Source organism: Podarcis cretensis (genome assembly GCF_951804945.1).
Source record: "Podarcis cretensis genome assembly, chromosome: 9".
NCBI lineage: Eukaryota > Metazoa > Chordata > Lepidosauria > Squamata > Lacertidae > Podarcis > Podarcis cretensis.
In genome coordinates this window covers 21546663-21562303 of record NC_137178.1, presented here as the reverse complement: position 1 = coordinate 21562303, position 15641 = coordinate 21546663, and the positions used below count along the sequence as shown (strand labels likewise).

General features: G+C 42.1%; 2 protein-coding genes across 2 annotated transcripts in view; one reads left to right on the top strand and one right to left on the bottom strand.

The window, feature by feature from the left end:
- The window catches only part of LOC307224305 (uncharacterized protein C4orf17 homolog), a 70899-nt gene extending 67208 nt beyond the window's left edge, over window positions 1–3691 (bottom strand). The window contains exon 1 of the mRNA XM_079991067.1: window positions 3530–3691. The gene's annotated coding sequence lies outside the window, so the exon portion shown is untranslated. The remainder of the gene's footprint in view (window positions 1–3529) is intronic.
- A 1023-nt stretch (window positions 3692–4714) lies between these two features.
- Window positions 4715–12734, top strand: LOC307224294 (alcohol dehydrogenase 1B-like). The gene is made up of 9 exons (XM_079991043.1): window positions 4715–4870; window positions 5272–5373; window positions 6863–7001; window positions 8030–8117; window positions 8227–8443; window positions 8854–9117; window positions 9644–9779; window positions 10283–10421; window positions 12048–12734. The coding sequence occupies exons 1-9, from the start codon at window positions 4853–4855 to the stop codon at window positions 12070–12072; spliced, it is 1128 nt and encodes a 375-aa protein (XP_079847169.1). The 5' UTR covers window positions 4715–4852; the 3' UTR covers window positions 12073–12734.
- The last annotated feature ends 2907 nt before the right edge of the window (window positions 12735–15641 follow it).

The window sequence follows — 15641 nt, the reverse complement described above, 5'->3', positions numbered from 1 at the left end:
AAGCTCTAGTTATCTCCCGCTTGGACTATTGCAGTGCGCTCTACGTGGGGCTACCTTTGAAGGTGACCTGGAAACTGCAATTAATCCAGAATGTAGCAGCTAGACTGGTGTCTGGGAGTGGCCACCAGAACAATATAACACCAGTCCTGAGAGATCTGCATTGGCTCCCAGTACGTTTCCGAGAACAATTCAAAGTGTTGGTGCTGACCTTTAAAGCCCTAAACAGCCTCAGTACTGTATAACCTGAAGGAGCGTCTCCACCCCTATCATTCAGCGCAGACACTGAGATCCAGCGCCAAGGGCCTTCTGGCGGTTCCCTCATTGCGAGAAGTGAGGTTACAGGGAACCAGACAGAGGGCCTTCTCCGTAGTGGCGCCCGCCCTGTGGAACACCCTCCCATCAGATGTCAAGGAAGTAAGCAGCTATCCTATTTTTAAAAGACATATGAAGGCAGCCCTGTTTAGGGAAGTTTTTAATATTTAATGCTGTCTTCTTTTTAACACTCGATTGGGAGCCGCCCAGAGTGGCTGGGGTAACTCAGCCAGATCGGCAGGGTATGAATAAATAAATAAATAAATAAATAAATATTTGTGCCCCGGTCATCTGGCTGGGTTTCCCCAGCCACTCTGGGCAGCTTCCAACAAAACAGTAAAATACAATAACCTATTAAACATTAAAAGCTTCCCTAAACAGGGCTGCCTTCAGATGTCTTCTAAAAGTTTGGTAGTTATTTTTCTCTTTGACATCTGGTGGGAGGGTGTTCCACAGGGCGGGTGCCAACACTGAGAAATTATTATTACTATTACTTTGAGAAAATGTCAATTATTATTATTTTTTAATTAAGAGCAGAGAAACAACCCTTTTTCATATGATTTTTTAAAATAGAAATCAAAGCAAAATATTAAAACCTTGATCCAGGAAAACAGCTTTTGAGTGAAGAGACTCATTTCCTACATCAGGAACTAGATGCAGATGATGCAGAGATATTAGTCTTGTTAAAGGTATTCAGTGCGCCCTCGAACCCATTTACACTGTACAATGTGGTTATGGGGTGCCTTTTTGTCCCTACTGCACTGCAGATAAAGAACTGGATTCCCAGCCATTGACACAGGATGTGTCCATGCTGCTTTTTATAACTGTGCTATTATTATTATTATTATTATTATTATTATTATTACTACTACTACTACTACTATTAAAAATGTGTGAGAGAGAGTAAGAGAGAGAGAGACAGAGAGCACGCAGCTGTAAACTAATAATTCAAAAGACCTTTAGAACAGAACAAAGAGATGACAGCTGTACTTGCATTTGAATCTAAATTAGCACCAGCATGCAAAACAAAACAAAACAAAAACCCAACGGGGTGGGGGGTGGGGAGACACAGAGCTTGCAAATCACATTTTCTTGCTTAAGGGCACTAATGTTTAACAGGAGGTGGATTGTTGAGATTTCTTGTGACTTGGCTGAGCCGAAAGTTCTTCACGACAAAGGATAGTGGGATAAAGGGCACTTCCATACTGTTACTACTTTTGGATGGGATTGAATCACATCCTGGAATATCCTGGCTGTGGATCCAACTTTTTGCAGTAAGGAAGGTGATGGAGAAATGCAACAGAGACTTCAGATTAACACTTGCTTGATGCAATGTTATCTAATCTCTCCACAAACAAATCAGGCTGAATGCTCATTAGTTTGTCCAGATTAAGGTGGTTGGGGGCCTTGGTGCAATAACCCCCAAGCCCCCTTCCTCCCAAAAAAGGAATGCATTAAATAAGGTACCACCCAAAAAAAGTATTGTAGTATCTCATAGTCCTTAACTCTTTCTTTGTGTTAGAGGACAGTGGGAGTTTCAGGCACCACAATCTCACACAATCTTGCGCCACAAAAGTTTGCATTGAAAACGACAATATTAGTGAAAAGAACATACAAAAATGCCTTGTATTTTTATATTATATTGCTTGCAAAAATGTGCATCACTCAAAACTGCAAACAAAAAAGTGAGACTAGCAGATAAGACAAACTACAAAGAATTCAGCTGCCATTGTGGTACAAAGGAAACACCATCCTTTCCAGATTTGTCAATGGGATTCTGGAGGTGTCCTTCCACAGCTATTCTTGTTAGTGAATTTCCCACCCCCCACCCCCCTATACAACATGCCAGGCTTCATTGGTGTCCTCTTGCAAGAGATACTGGGTGTGTTAGCTCCTGACCACAGTTCTTTATACCATAAGTCTAGTGACTGTTCACTGTAGGATTTCAATTGCTTAGCTATTGCTACTCCATCTGCTACCAACTGCTGGTGTGAAATCAGTTCATGCGAAGTACAAAGACTCCAACAAAGAAACCAAAGATGTCAGAAAGCAGCAATTTCTATCCAAACTTGTCTTCATTATAATCTGCTACAGTTTTGTTTTCCCCAAATACTGCATGAATCGTGTCATTGTTGGCTATTTAATGTAATTTATGTAATTTACATAACGTTTAACTTATGCAATTATCCCACTATTTCAGTTGTAAGGAAATAGCAAAACAATATTTAAAAAGAGTCATTAATTACATATCTGTTGTGGGGGTTTGAAAACAACAAGGGTTGACTGAATACCAATCACATCCGTTGGATTGGTACTGACCATATTCGCTAAATTGATTTCTTTTCTGGACCTGGGACAAAAATGCAAACAGTTGCAATTTCTGATTCTGTTTCTGACAGAATTACCTGACATCCCTAGTGGGTTCTGTTTCCATGCTTTACTCTGTCATTGCTGCTGAAATCGCAATAAACACTCCATTCTGGAAGCTTTCAACAATGGGATATAATGATATCACATATGGTAGTAAGAATCTTTATCCAGTTGAGGCTGGTGAATTAAAGTGATTAGGGCTACTCGGAGTATGACTTAGTTAGATACAGCATCACCAAAAAGAGAATCTGGATGTTACAGGGCACTGCCCTGCCATGAAACTCCAGCATACGCAAAAATGTGTGTGCAATTCACAATAAACTGATTTTTGCACGGTTATTGTGATACAAGCTAACATAAAAGTTTGAAACACAGCTCTTCAGAGCTGTCTTTCTCTGAAAGCAGCTTCTTCTGAATCTTTGCTGCAGCCTGCTGTTAATATAGCAAAATTACTAATATCATTTCTATTAAATTTATGTAATACTTTAAAACAAATTTATACACTGCTTGATAAAATGAAACAAAACCTCAAAGATAAAACAATAAGTTTGAGAAATCTTTACAACAGTAGTTTAAAATATGCAAAAGGTTAACCTACTAAAGGCGATTAAAATCCTTATCAACTTTCTAAGCATCTGGCTTGTTTAAACAAGAATGTTTTTAGCAGGCACAGAAAATAATACTTGATATTAATGCCATCATAAAATGCCATCAATCAAGGCCCATACCAATTCTCTCTTTCATCTGACAGGTTTTACATAGACAAGATGGTATTTCGGGGCCCTTCTGAATCCACAATCCTATTTTAAGTTGTGCCATTTACAACCCATGAAATGAAGAAAGGTACCTGGATACTTTTTGCTATGTGTGGGTAATCGTGGAAATGATACCTAAAGTTGAGCCTACTTCTACCCCTCAAGCGCCACAGGTGAATTTTGTTTCCAGGCAGCACCAATTCACAGGTTGCAGGTTGCGGCTTGCTTGAATCTTCCTCCTCACAAGATATTCCCTGTACTTGGAAAACCAGCATGTCAGGAACAAGGCTAGGCTGGAAAAGCCATTCCCCCTGATGTTAAAGGGCACAGATCTTATTTGGGTCATATGCAATGACCAGGGTTCCCTTAAATCCCTGTACTCACTAATGGCTATTTGCTGGTTGGAACTTCTTGAATAGCATTAGTGGTGGAATATTCCAGCTCCTGCAAAAATTGACAAGGCTACAAAAAGGCGAACCATGCAGTCGGGCGCAAAGTAGAGGCTATGGGCAGAAGGATAATTTAGCACCTGAACATCGCATTTGAGAAGGAGCCACTGTTTAGGCACGATGGGGTGCATCTATCTGAATCTGGCAATAATGCATGGCTCACTGACATCTCAGAAGGCTTCAAGGCTTGGTTGCAGATGTAATGGTGTGATGGCAAACCCTATTGGCTTGGGTGGCAGTTAAGGCATTGGGTAAACCATAGTTTTTGGTGGAGGGGAGGTTGTACCCTCTGCTTGCCTCTCAAGTGCAAACGGATATTCCATTAAAGCAGCGGATATTCCATTAAAACTTGAGCCTCCAGCTACTGTTGCACTACAGCTTCCACCATCCCTAGCTAGTAGGAACTAGTGGTCAGGGATGATGGGAATTGTGGTCCCAAAACAGCTAGAGACCCAAGTTTGGGGAAACCCTGCAAAGGGATCTGGAAGGAGTGGCTTCTGTTCTGAAGCCCAGGCAAATTCGTACTTGATGTGTGTCATTAGGAGCCTCTTTGCCTTGAGTTGAGCCCACTGATATACAGGCGGGTTGGCACTTAAACTGGTTTTCCCAGTGCCTGACCAAACCCTTCATCTGTAATCAATAAAGTTGTGCCAATAAAGTTGTGCCTCTCTACAATTCCCACCCTTCACAGACTTATTTCCTCGAGTGCAATCTAAATGTACGGTGTATTGTACTGCAGCTGAGGACTCTTAACCTACTTCCTTCAAAGTTGTGAAATTGCAGGTGGAGTCAAACTGAACGTAGAGGAGTGGCCACATTTCTTGGCATTGAACTAGGGAACGATTAAGTTTATTTGAAAGATAAGCCAAATATTTGAAGCAGAACTTTGTACTTCTAGGAGAACAGACTAGAAGTTCTGAAACGACACAGAGGAAGCAGATACGCTAGATTACAAAGCTCAACATCATGAGCACTGCAGGGAAAGTAAGTAGATGATTTCTTTTAAAGTTGCTTTTTCAGCCCCAAGATGCATAAATACAAAAAATAAAAATAGGCTAATTGTAAGCCACCCTGAGGAATTTGGCTATAGGTAGGGCTTTTTTTCAGCTGGAACTCACCAGAACTCAATTCCGGCACCTCTCAGATGGGTGCCATTGCCATTGTAAGAGAACAAAGGAGGCATTCATGGTGAGTTCCAGCACCTCATTTACTAGAAAAATTGCACTGGTATTGGGGCGCATATTAAATATTAAACATGCACAGGATTGCAATGTTAGCTGCGTGGAAAAAATAGTATATGCTCTTCTATTATTTAACAGGACATTGAAATCAGAGCTGCCACGGTAAATTGTTTTCATGTTTTGTATGATATTCTATTATCTCAGGTCATTAAGTGCAAAGCTGCCGTTGTCTGGGAAGTCCTGAAACCATTTAGTATTGTGGAAGTAGAAGTTGCCCCACCTAAGGCACATGAAGTTCGGATTAAGGTAAGAGTGACAAACCAAAAATGGCATTTCTGCAGATTGTTAGTATCTGCACTAGGGATGGAGAAATTCGATTCAGTTTGCACTTAAAGATAAATCTACCTAATTTATGCTTTCAAAAACAATATGAGAATGGGGAAGGGCTGCAGACCGTGGAGGAACAGCTGTTTTGCTTGCAAAAGTCTGAAGATGAATCACTGGTATCTCCAGGCAGGTGTGGGAGAGTCCCTAGTCTGACTCTCTGGAGAGCTGCTTTCAGTCAATGTGGAAAATGCTGAGCTAGATGGACCAATGGTCTGATTCAGTATAACAACAACAATAACAACAACAACAATAACAACAACAACAACAACAACAACAACAACAACAACAACAACAACAACTAGTACCCCACCCATCTGACTGGGTTGCCCCAGCCACTCTGGGTGCCTTGCAACAGAATATTAAAATCACAACAAAGGTCAACACTAACACTTTGAATTGTGCTTGGAAACACACAGGGAGTCATTGTAGATCTTTAAAGACCAGTGTTATACGGTACTGCAGGCCGCTCCCAGTCACCAGTCTGGAAGCTGCATTCTGGATTAATTGTTGTCATAATTGTAGTTTAAGGCAGATTCCTGTGTTCCTATGAGAACCAAAACACACCCATTTTTCAAAATTCGCACTTCTCCAACTTTTGCAATGCCAAGTAATAAGTGTAAAAATTCATATAGTGGTGTGAAATGTGCACAAAAATGCTAGTATTAATGAATATAATATACAAATATGCTTGATATTAGACAACGTTGCTTTGCACTGTTGCATATTAGGCAAAATTGCATGCAAACATGTTTATATTAGGAGAAATTTGCACTGAAATCCTGACGAATTTTCATGAGTACTTTAAAACAAAAACCTGCAAACTGATGTGGAAATGTGGGAGAGTTTTGAACCCCTGCAAGTTGCTGCAGGAGAGGGATTGTGAGCAATATCATGAGAGGGGTGTTTCTAGGACTAAGGTGAAACTTAAAAGCTCCCTTGTTAGTTTTGCTATTGGATGATGGGTGTCAATTAAAGACTTCCTTTTTCCAAAAAACACACCCCATCCTGTCAAGTGGAGATCTTTAACTAAGTCTGAATTACTGTATTTTTCCGTGTATGACTATATTTCCCCCCAGTTTTTTAAAGTTTCAAATTGGGGGTCATCTTATACACAGAATGTTGCAATTAATTATTTCTTAATTTTGGGCTCAAAAAATAGGGGTCGTCTCATACATGAGGGTGTCTTATATACGGAAAAATATGGTAGATGTGAAATTGTAGATGTGAAATTGTTTTCACACATGAAATTATATTTGATTGTTTTAAATATTTGTATAGGTTGATCTGTTTGTAATTGTTTCTATTATTTATGTTTTTAGATATCATTTTGAGATATCTTATGGGAAGCAATTCATGAACTGAATTTTAAAAAATAATATAAAATAAAAAACTTTCCCCTTTAAACCAGATTTTGGCGTCTGGAATCTGTCGCTCCGATGACCATGGGCTGAGTGGGGCAATGCAGGTAAAATTCCCCGTTATTCTTGGTCACGAGGCAGCTGGTGTTGTGGAGAGCGTTGGGGAAGGAGTTACCTGTGTGAAACCAGGTAAGGTAAAGCAGAGTGCAACCAGAAAATATCAACTCACAGCATTGGTCAACAAGGATCAAACGAAACTAGGAGAGCTAACCAACTGGTGGAAGAATGACCGAGAAAGTGTTTTCTTTAGGGAAGGGCGGTCAGCTCTGGGCCAATGACTAGATTTTTAATGTAAATGCCAAAATTTGGAATCAATTACTAGACATTTCTGAATTGGAGTCAGCAAAGTTATTTTTTACTTAACTGCTGATATTACTACTACTACTACTATCACTTGCCAGGGTGGTTCACAACTACTTAAACTTGCAATATTAATTTAAAACAAATTGCAGTCAAGAGAATAGGGTAGTCCCTAATTTCAGGTGCCAAAGACCAGGACTGCTATACTGCCAGTACCCCAAAATGTTGATGAAAGAGGAACTACCAAAAGGGCCCATTCTACTAATTTGAATGTCCAAGAGCAGGTACCCCCGAACTTAGCTCTCCAGATGTTTTCTGACTACAACTCTCATGATCCCTAGCTAACAGGACCTGTGGTCAGGGATGATGGAAATTGTAGTCCCAAAACAGCTGGAGGTCTGGGTTTGGGGATGCCTGCCCAAGAGGGTCTTTAGGGTCTGGTGGGGCTTCCTGTTTCCAGCGGTGGAAAATGGCGGATCCCACACGATCGGAATTCAGCCCTTCTGATAATTCAGGGCTGATATGGGGGTAATTAGCCCTGGCAGCCTCCCCAGGGCAGGGGAGGACTGTCTCTATGACCCGCGGTTTGCCCCAGATTGCCAATGTGGCAGACGGCAGAGGCACTGGGTCACGCAGCAAGGGACGGACTGACACTCCTGCGATGCCACCCCATAGTCTGCAATGTTCATGACATACCCTCCAACATTGCTCAGATGAAAATAGGGACATTTCTCACTTCCTACCTCCAACTGACCCTCCTCAAACCCTCCCCCCAATTTTGTACTGTCCCCCGCCCGCAACAAAGCATTTCCTGAATATTTTAAGCAGGCTAATAATGGTATTTTCATCATTCCCAGGAGACAAAGTCATCCCACTCTTTGCCCCACAATGTGGAGAATGCAGCACATGCAAACATCCCAGAGGCAATCTGTGCAAAATGGGCGAGTGAGTTGAAGCTGTTATTTGCAACAGTATTAGAAACACCAGCAGTGCATATGTTGGGTTAAAAAAAACACACAACCCAAAGCACGATTTTCCTTTCTTCATCTTTTAGCCTTACCGCCTCTGGATTAATGCACGATGGCACCAGCAGGTTCACTTACAAAGGCCAGCAGCTCCACACCTTTCTCGGCACAAGCACCTTCGCAGAATACACCGTGGTGCATGAGTCTGCAGTGGTCAAAATTGATGCTGCAGCTCCTGCAGAAAAAGTGTGTCTGATTGGCTGTGGGTTTTCTACTGGCTATGGTGCTGCCATCAACAGTGCAAAGGTAAGGACTAAACATTGGTAATGCTCATATTCAGTGTGAGGAATTTGTGGCAGGTCTAGACAAAAAGAGGAGGACAGGTGGGCTCTGGGGCTCTGGCACAGAACCAGGTGAAAGCACAGTCAATACAGTAAATGAATCAAAACAATATAAAATAGCAAAGCCACCAAATACCCACCAATCCACTGGATGTACACTCATGACCTGCACTCATGTTCTTGCTACAGACATAGTTCTCCAGCGTCCCACCTCTCTCTTGGATGCTTTGAACATCAAGGAGCAATCCCATCCACAACCAATTGCCCAGGGGAACGCCCTTGCCATCATATACCGAAAGAGAGAGACAAGTAGTGCAGGGGGTTGGATTAGATGGTCTCTTCCAACTCTATAATTCTATGATTCTATGATTTCAGGTGGAGCCTGGTTCAACCTGTGCTGTTTTTGGTCTGGGAGGAGTTGGCCTCTCAACTGTCATGGGCTGCAAAGCAGCTGGAGCTTCCCGAATCATCGGGGTCGACATCAACAAGGATAAATTTCCCAAGGCTAAAGAGATGGGAGCTACAGAGTGTGTCAACCCTCTGGATTTCAAGAAGCCCATCAATGAAGTGTTGTATGGCTTGACAGACGGTGAAGGTGTTGACTATTCATTCGAAGTGATTGGGCGCACAGACACCATGGTACATGCATGAAGACAGGATTTTACTGTCCTATTTTGAAAAGGGAAGATGGCATTTCCTGCATTCCTGTTCTTCATTGGTTCCTATTTTTCACTGGGTTGTGATCCGATAATCTGTTGCAGCATGGGCCTTGGGTTCTGAGACAGTAGAACATGTCAGAGTTTTAAACATCCTCCACCCATTGATCAGGTAACTTATGGAATAATGTGAGAATGGGACTCAGGCATGAGGAGCTAATGGAGGGGTGAGAATGATCCTTTTGGGTGATTCTTCTCTCCCACATAAGCCCACCCCCAACATCCCTTCCCACATTCTTCAGAAGGCCCTAACCATCCAAACAGGCTTTTCAGAGTGTGCATGTAGCTGGACATGGGAGGAAGAAAAGATAGGGATGCTTTCTTCCATTGCTACTAATATGCTTTGAACAGTAAAAACTTTGAGAGGTCTGACTGTGTCATGGGAGGTGATCATGGATGGTATTTCTCCTTGGCTTGATTCAAGAATCATGCCTTTGGATTTCCCCCAGACTGCTGCCTTGGCTTCCTGCCACATGAATTATGGGACCAGCGTGGTTGTTGGAGTGCCCCCTTCAGCTTCTGAAATTACCTTCTCTCCAGTGCTTATCTTCACAGGGCGCACTTGGAAAGGATCTATATTTGGAGGTATGGACCTACTAGCTTTCTATCAACAGGGCACATTTCAAATTCTGAGTGTTGAGGGTACCCGTCACAAAATAGCTTGGGGTGGCAGCGGGTTGTGCCATAAAACGTCTGTCATTGAGAGCATGGCATAACACAAAATTAGAGAAACACCTTGATTTGTTCATTATTTCCCCACCCGCAGCAATGCAATTTAGATTAAAAAAAAAAAAAAATCATGCTCTTACCCTGTGAAGATACATTTAAGATCTCATGCAGTTTGGCCCTCTGTAGGCTTTCCACGCAAGCTCTTGCTCCATAATTACTACGTTAGTATCTCCTCTATCTCCCTCCCACCCACAGATCTGTCATAACATCAAGGCCAATCTCATTGCATAACCCAAGTTGAAAGACGGTTTCAGGCTATAAATTTGTGGGACTGCCAGACCTTTAAGCAACATTTTGCTCCTTTTTTATGGCATTATAATTAGAGTATCATATCTTCACTGTGCACTTACTGTTTTCAGGATGGAAAAGCAAACAAGCTGTCCCCAAGCTGGTTTCAGATTTCATGGGGGGGAAGTTTGCTCTGGATCCACTAATTACCCACACTTTGCCTTTTGATAAAATCAACGAGGGCTTTGAACTGCTGCGTTCAGGAAAAAGGTAAGACCTTTCCCCACCCCCACCCCTCAATGGTGTAGTGGAAAAGGCAGGGTGCCGTTCTGAGAGTCATAGCCATAGTCATGATAAGATTACACAATCCTCCTCTGGAGTGACTCAAGCTGTGTTGCCTTTGAAGTTCCATTGTCCACAACAGAACTTGCACATCACTGTCTTGAAACTGAAGACAACTGCTTAGTTTGGGAGCATACAGAACAACTGCTTTTGGGTGTTATTCGCATGCACCTTCTCCAGAATCACCCTAGGTGCTAATCCTCAGTAGCTGGCTCAACTCCTTCCACTCAGATTGGCTCCAAGCAGCACAAGGCCAAGAAGACTTATTCTCAGTGGCTAAAAAGCTCTCATTTCACACTGACTGGGAGACTCTGGGATGCTGGAGACAGGGCCCTCCTAGGATCCAGTTGCAGTAATTGTAATGGGTCTTCAATGTCACAGGATCTCAGATCACTATACCCAAATGGGAGCAGATGTGGTCTAAAGGGTAACAAGGTGGGCTGGGGGTTGCTTGCGTTGCAGACTAAAAATGGATGTATGGGACTTCCAACACAATGCTGCATTGCAGAGTGTTTCTGTACAATGTTGGGAAGGGGGGAATTGGATCCAGTTGGTGGGCCAGTTCCCCTGACTGCAGTGGCTTGCTGACCTGTCAATCACATGACATCGCTATATTGGGTGACCAGGTTTTCCTTTGTAGTGTGAGCTGGGCTTGCGTACACATCTCCCAACCCCTCTCCAGTTTAACTCAAGACTCATTCACTCCAACACCCAAAGAGGACTCTTTCATCTCCATCACCCCCCCCCGTAAGACCTACATTTAAAATGAAGTCTACGTATTATTCATCTACAAAAAAATATGTGGCCAAAACAAAAACAAAAAACAGAGAGATTAGTTTGATCATGGTTAGATTCTAGTACTGAATTTATGTACAAAGAAACAGAAGACAAAATGGGGAAACGGACACCTCAAAGAATGAAAATGTATAACTAAATGGGACAATGAAACCCATGTAGAAACAATGCAATGTACATCCATGCAAATATGGATGTTCACAAGCAAGACTTGCGCCACAACCGTGGTTGACTTGTTGTGTTTTTTCGTGTGCAATTCTTTTTCTCAGAAACACTTTTATAGGCTTATCACCAGGCTTCTTATTTCCTCTTTTTCACACCCTTTTCTTCTCTTTTTCTTTTATCACCTTATTCCTTTATAAATGAAATCCTGCTAATAAAATGTTAACTATAAAAAAGGTTTCCTATTTCTGTACAGGTTCAGACTTCCCTCTCCACCCCCCACTCTGAAAATTACTCACTGTGTTTTCTATAGACTCTTCCTTTTTCTGCTCCTCTGACTGTAAGTTGTGTTAATTGTGTTAATATTGAATTTGAAAACGTTGTAACCTACCTGGAACGCGATGGCAGAAGGTGGGTAATAAACAGAATGAATGGATGGTGCTTCAAAGATCACCTTCCCTTAATATCAACCGGATCAAGCCTTTCCTTAGAAATTTGTGGCAAGATCTTAAACCTACTGAAATATTAGCCTATTAACATTAAAAATCTAACAGGTATTATCACCCTTCCATTTAAAAATGTTTCTTAATCTTTCAGTATTCGCAGTGTCCTGGTATTTTAAAGTCCATGGTGAGGAGGAAGAATACAAGACAATGACCTCTGCAAGCTCAGATTGCCACATTGCCTAGTAGGACATATGTGAAAATGAGTGGACTCTGCAGTGTTGTCACTGGCAATGCTCCTTTATCAACATGTGGGTCTATCCCAAGACCGTCACGATTTTCCTCCAAATGCAACAGAAGAAAATTACCATAAACACAATCTAGGTTGTGATTCAAACTATCAATATCCTGTTTAATGAAGCAACAACACAAACAATTATTATCATGTATTTCAAAGGTGAGAGGGTGGGTAGTTTAGGCAGCTGTCTTATATATATTTGGGAGAAAGTCACACTGAACCCAGTGGAGTATACATGCTGTAAATCAGTAGCTTGAAATCTCTTTACAGAAATAAATTTGGTACCGTTTTACATTGTTAATAAATATAGGATATGGAGGTTTCTCGGTGATGCACAAATGATAACAATTTCTTGACAACTCCTTAAGAAAGATTGCTGTAATTTTTGTATGTTCTGATATGAAATTCTGGCAATGGCAAAATAATACAAGTTTTTTGCTGCTTAAATTCCAGAGTGGGTTTTCTTGGTGCCTTATATTGCAAGGAGTGGTAAACTGTATGGATTATATCATAAACACCTAATAAAAATAGTTATGAATTCCAGTGGACTTCCATCACTAATATTTCTGTTTCTCCAGGCACCTTTCACAGATTCATAGAGTTGAAAGGGACGCTGATGATCATCTTTGCATATTTAAATAAAAGTATAAACAGTAAGAAATAACTGAGATAATCCTAAAACCTATCAAAAGGTTAAAAAAAACTTTAAAGGTAAAGGTAAAGGTACTCCTGCCCGTACGGGCCAGTCTTGCCAGACTCTGGGGTTGTGCGCCCATCTCACTTAAGAGGCCAGGGGCCAGCGCTGTCTGGAGACACTTCCGGGTCACGTGGCCAGCGTGACATCACTGCTCTGGCCAGAGCCAGAGCCAGAGCCAGAGCCGCACACGGAAACGCCGTTTACCTTCCCGCTGGTAAGCGGTCCCTATTTATCTACTTGCACCCGGAGGTCTTTCGAACTGCTAGGTTGGCAGGCGCTGGGACCGAGCAGCGGGAGCGCACCCCGCCGCAGGGATTCGAGCCGCCGACCTTTTGATCGGCAAGCCCTAGGCGCTGAGGCTTTAACCCACAGCGCCACCTGCGTCCCCCCAAAAAAAAACTTTAGTGAGGCCTATATTATTTATTTTTTTTATTTTTTTATTTTCTGTACCGCCCTATACCCGAAGATCTCATGAGACCTGCTTCATTGGTTAGGAAATGTAACTCTTTCAAACCCTATTGTATAGAGTCTCTTCAGTCACCTACCCAAATGCGTAAGGACATAACTTCTATACCCCGGCATTCTGAAAGGAGAGTAAGCACATTCAGCTAAATGCCCTTAGCATTTTCCCCACATGTTCTGGAGTCTCACATTGTCACGAGTGCTGATCATAGGAATGTTTTTAAGGGTATTTAGCTGAATGTCCTTAGAATCTTCTTTCAGACCTTCATGGTGAACACAGAAAGGTTCAGAGTGAAGCAGGCAGGGCCAAGCACAGCTGGGGCTGTTGGGAATGTGTGCCCCTGTGTTGTTTTTATCCTGGGTGAGGGCCTGGCTTGGAAAGGGAGTTTAGCTTGCATTTTTCCACTGGCTTGACATCTTCTCTTCAATACTCCCAATATTATCTAAATTCTACCATTTAGTAATTGCTAACATTCACTAACTCTAGCCGTTATAAGTGCTCTTGCACCCTCCAAACTCTATTACCCCAGACTTGCAATATGCATTCTTGCAGGCATTGGTAGGTTGTAGAGCTTATCACAAGATTTGGGTAAATGTGAATTCCAAAATATATCAAATTGATACACTTGGCTTTAAATATGAACTTAAAATTTCTCCCCCAGCCCTTGTCAAGAATGATAGGAGTTGTGTTCCCACAACATCTGAGGGGTCATTTGTTCCCCATCTCTGGCTTAAGGAACAGTTCACATGAAGTTTGACTTAACCTTCCTACAGTTATTACACCTCTTGCTCAGTTTGGAATAAGCCTCACCCTCTAGTCATATTTGTTCTTGCCAGGATCCATGCAAACAGCCTTGCTTTGTTTGCATTAATATTTGCTCTTTTGAGGCGGTTCAACTTCCTAACTAACAAGAAAAATACAATACCGCTTTGCAATGTTGATGTTGTCATTCCAGCTTGTCGGTTCACAATGTATAAACCATAAGAAACCATAAGAATATATGCAGCTCCTTCCCTCAAGGCGAAAGTAATCAAGATACTTAACCCCATAATCATTTGTGACCAAAATGGTGTGTTTTTCTTTCTGTTTCTGAGGGAAAGTATGTTTCTTCTAGAGAACCATCTTTCTCCTCACAGCACCCTCCACCCCAAAAAGGAGCAAGAGAACTCAGGGGTTGATCAGAAACATATGTTTCTCTCTGTGTGTGTTGTATTTTAAGCTTTCTGAGAATTTGCAAAAATTGTGTAATACTCTGAGGGCCGAACTTGGCAATAATTCATACTCGATAAAGAACTGGATTTTTTCTCTCTTCAAGTTGCTCTTCTAGGGATACCCATCTGGATTGGAACTTTAATATGTGGCCAAGGGGGCATTAACCCTTTGCTCTCTACTATGGCCCCAATTCATATCCATGCTCCCGCAATTTGCATAGAAATACAATCCCATTCCCTGGAGCCTTGCAGCTGTGAGTTTTCCTATAGATGGAGCAAGATGGAGTCACCAAATACACTTAGCATTGCCACTCATTTCCTAGGGCTGATTATCAGCATCAGTTTGTTTGTCCCATGAATGAAATCCCTCTGTCCCCCTAGTGCAACAATGAAATGAAATCCCTCTGTCCCCCTAGTGCAACAAATCAACTTTATTTTACAGTGGTACCTCAGGTTACATACGCTTCAGGTTACAGACTCCGCTAACCCAGAATAGTACCTCGGGTTAAGAACTTTGCTTCAGGATGAGAACAGAAATCGTGCTCCGGCGGCGTGGTGGCAGCAGGAGGCCCCATTAGCTAAAGTGATGCTTCAGGTTAAGAACAGTTTCAGGTTAAGAACGGACCTCCGGAATGAAATAAGTGCTTAACCCGAGGTACCACTGTATTATTTTTAAATGGCCTTTTTTGCGATTAGGAAAGTGATGGGGAAATGCACTGACCCAATAATCCCCCCCGCAAACAAGTATCACCGAGCCAACTAAAGACCATGCCTTGCCCACTAAACCTCTCTCATTGCCAAGGAAAAATAATACAGTGGTACCTCGGGTTAAGTACTTCATTCGTTCTGGAGGTCTGTTCTTAACCTGAAACTGTTCTTAACCTGAAGCACCACTTTAGCTAATGGGGCCTCCTGCTGCCGCTACACGATTTCTGTTCTTATCCTGAAGCAAAGTTCTTAACCTGAAACACTATTTCTGGGTTAGCAGTCTGTAACCTGAAGCGTATGTAACCTGAAGCATATGTAACCCGAGGTACCACTGTAAATAGAACGAGAACCTACCCAAGTGAGGCTGCCAC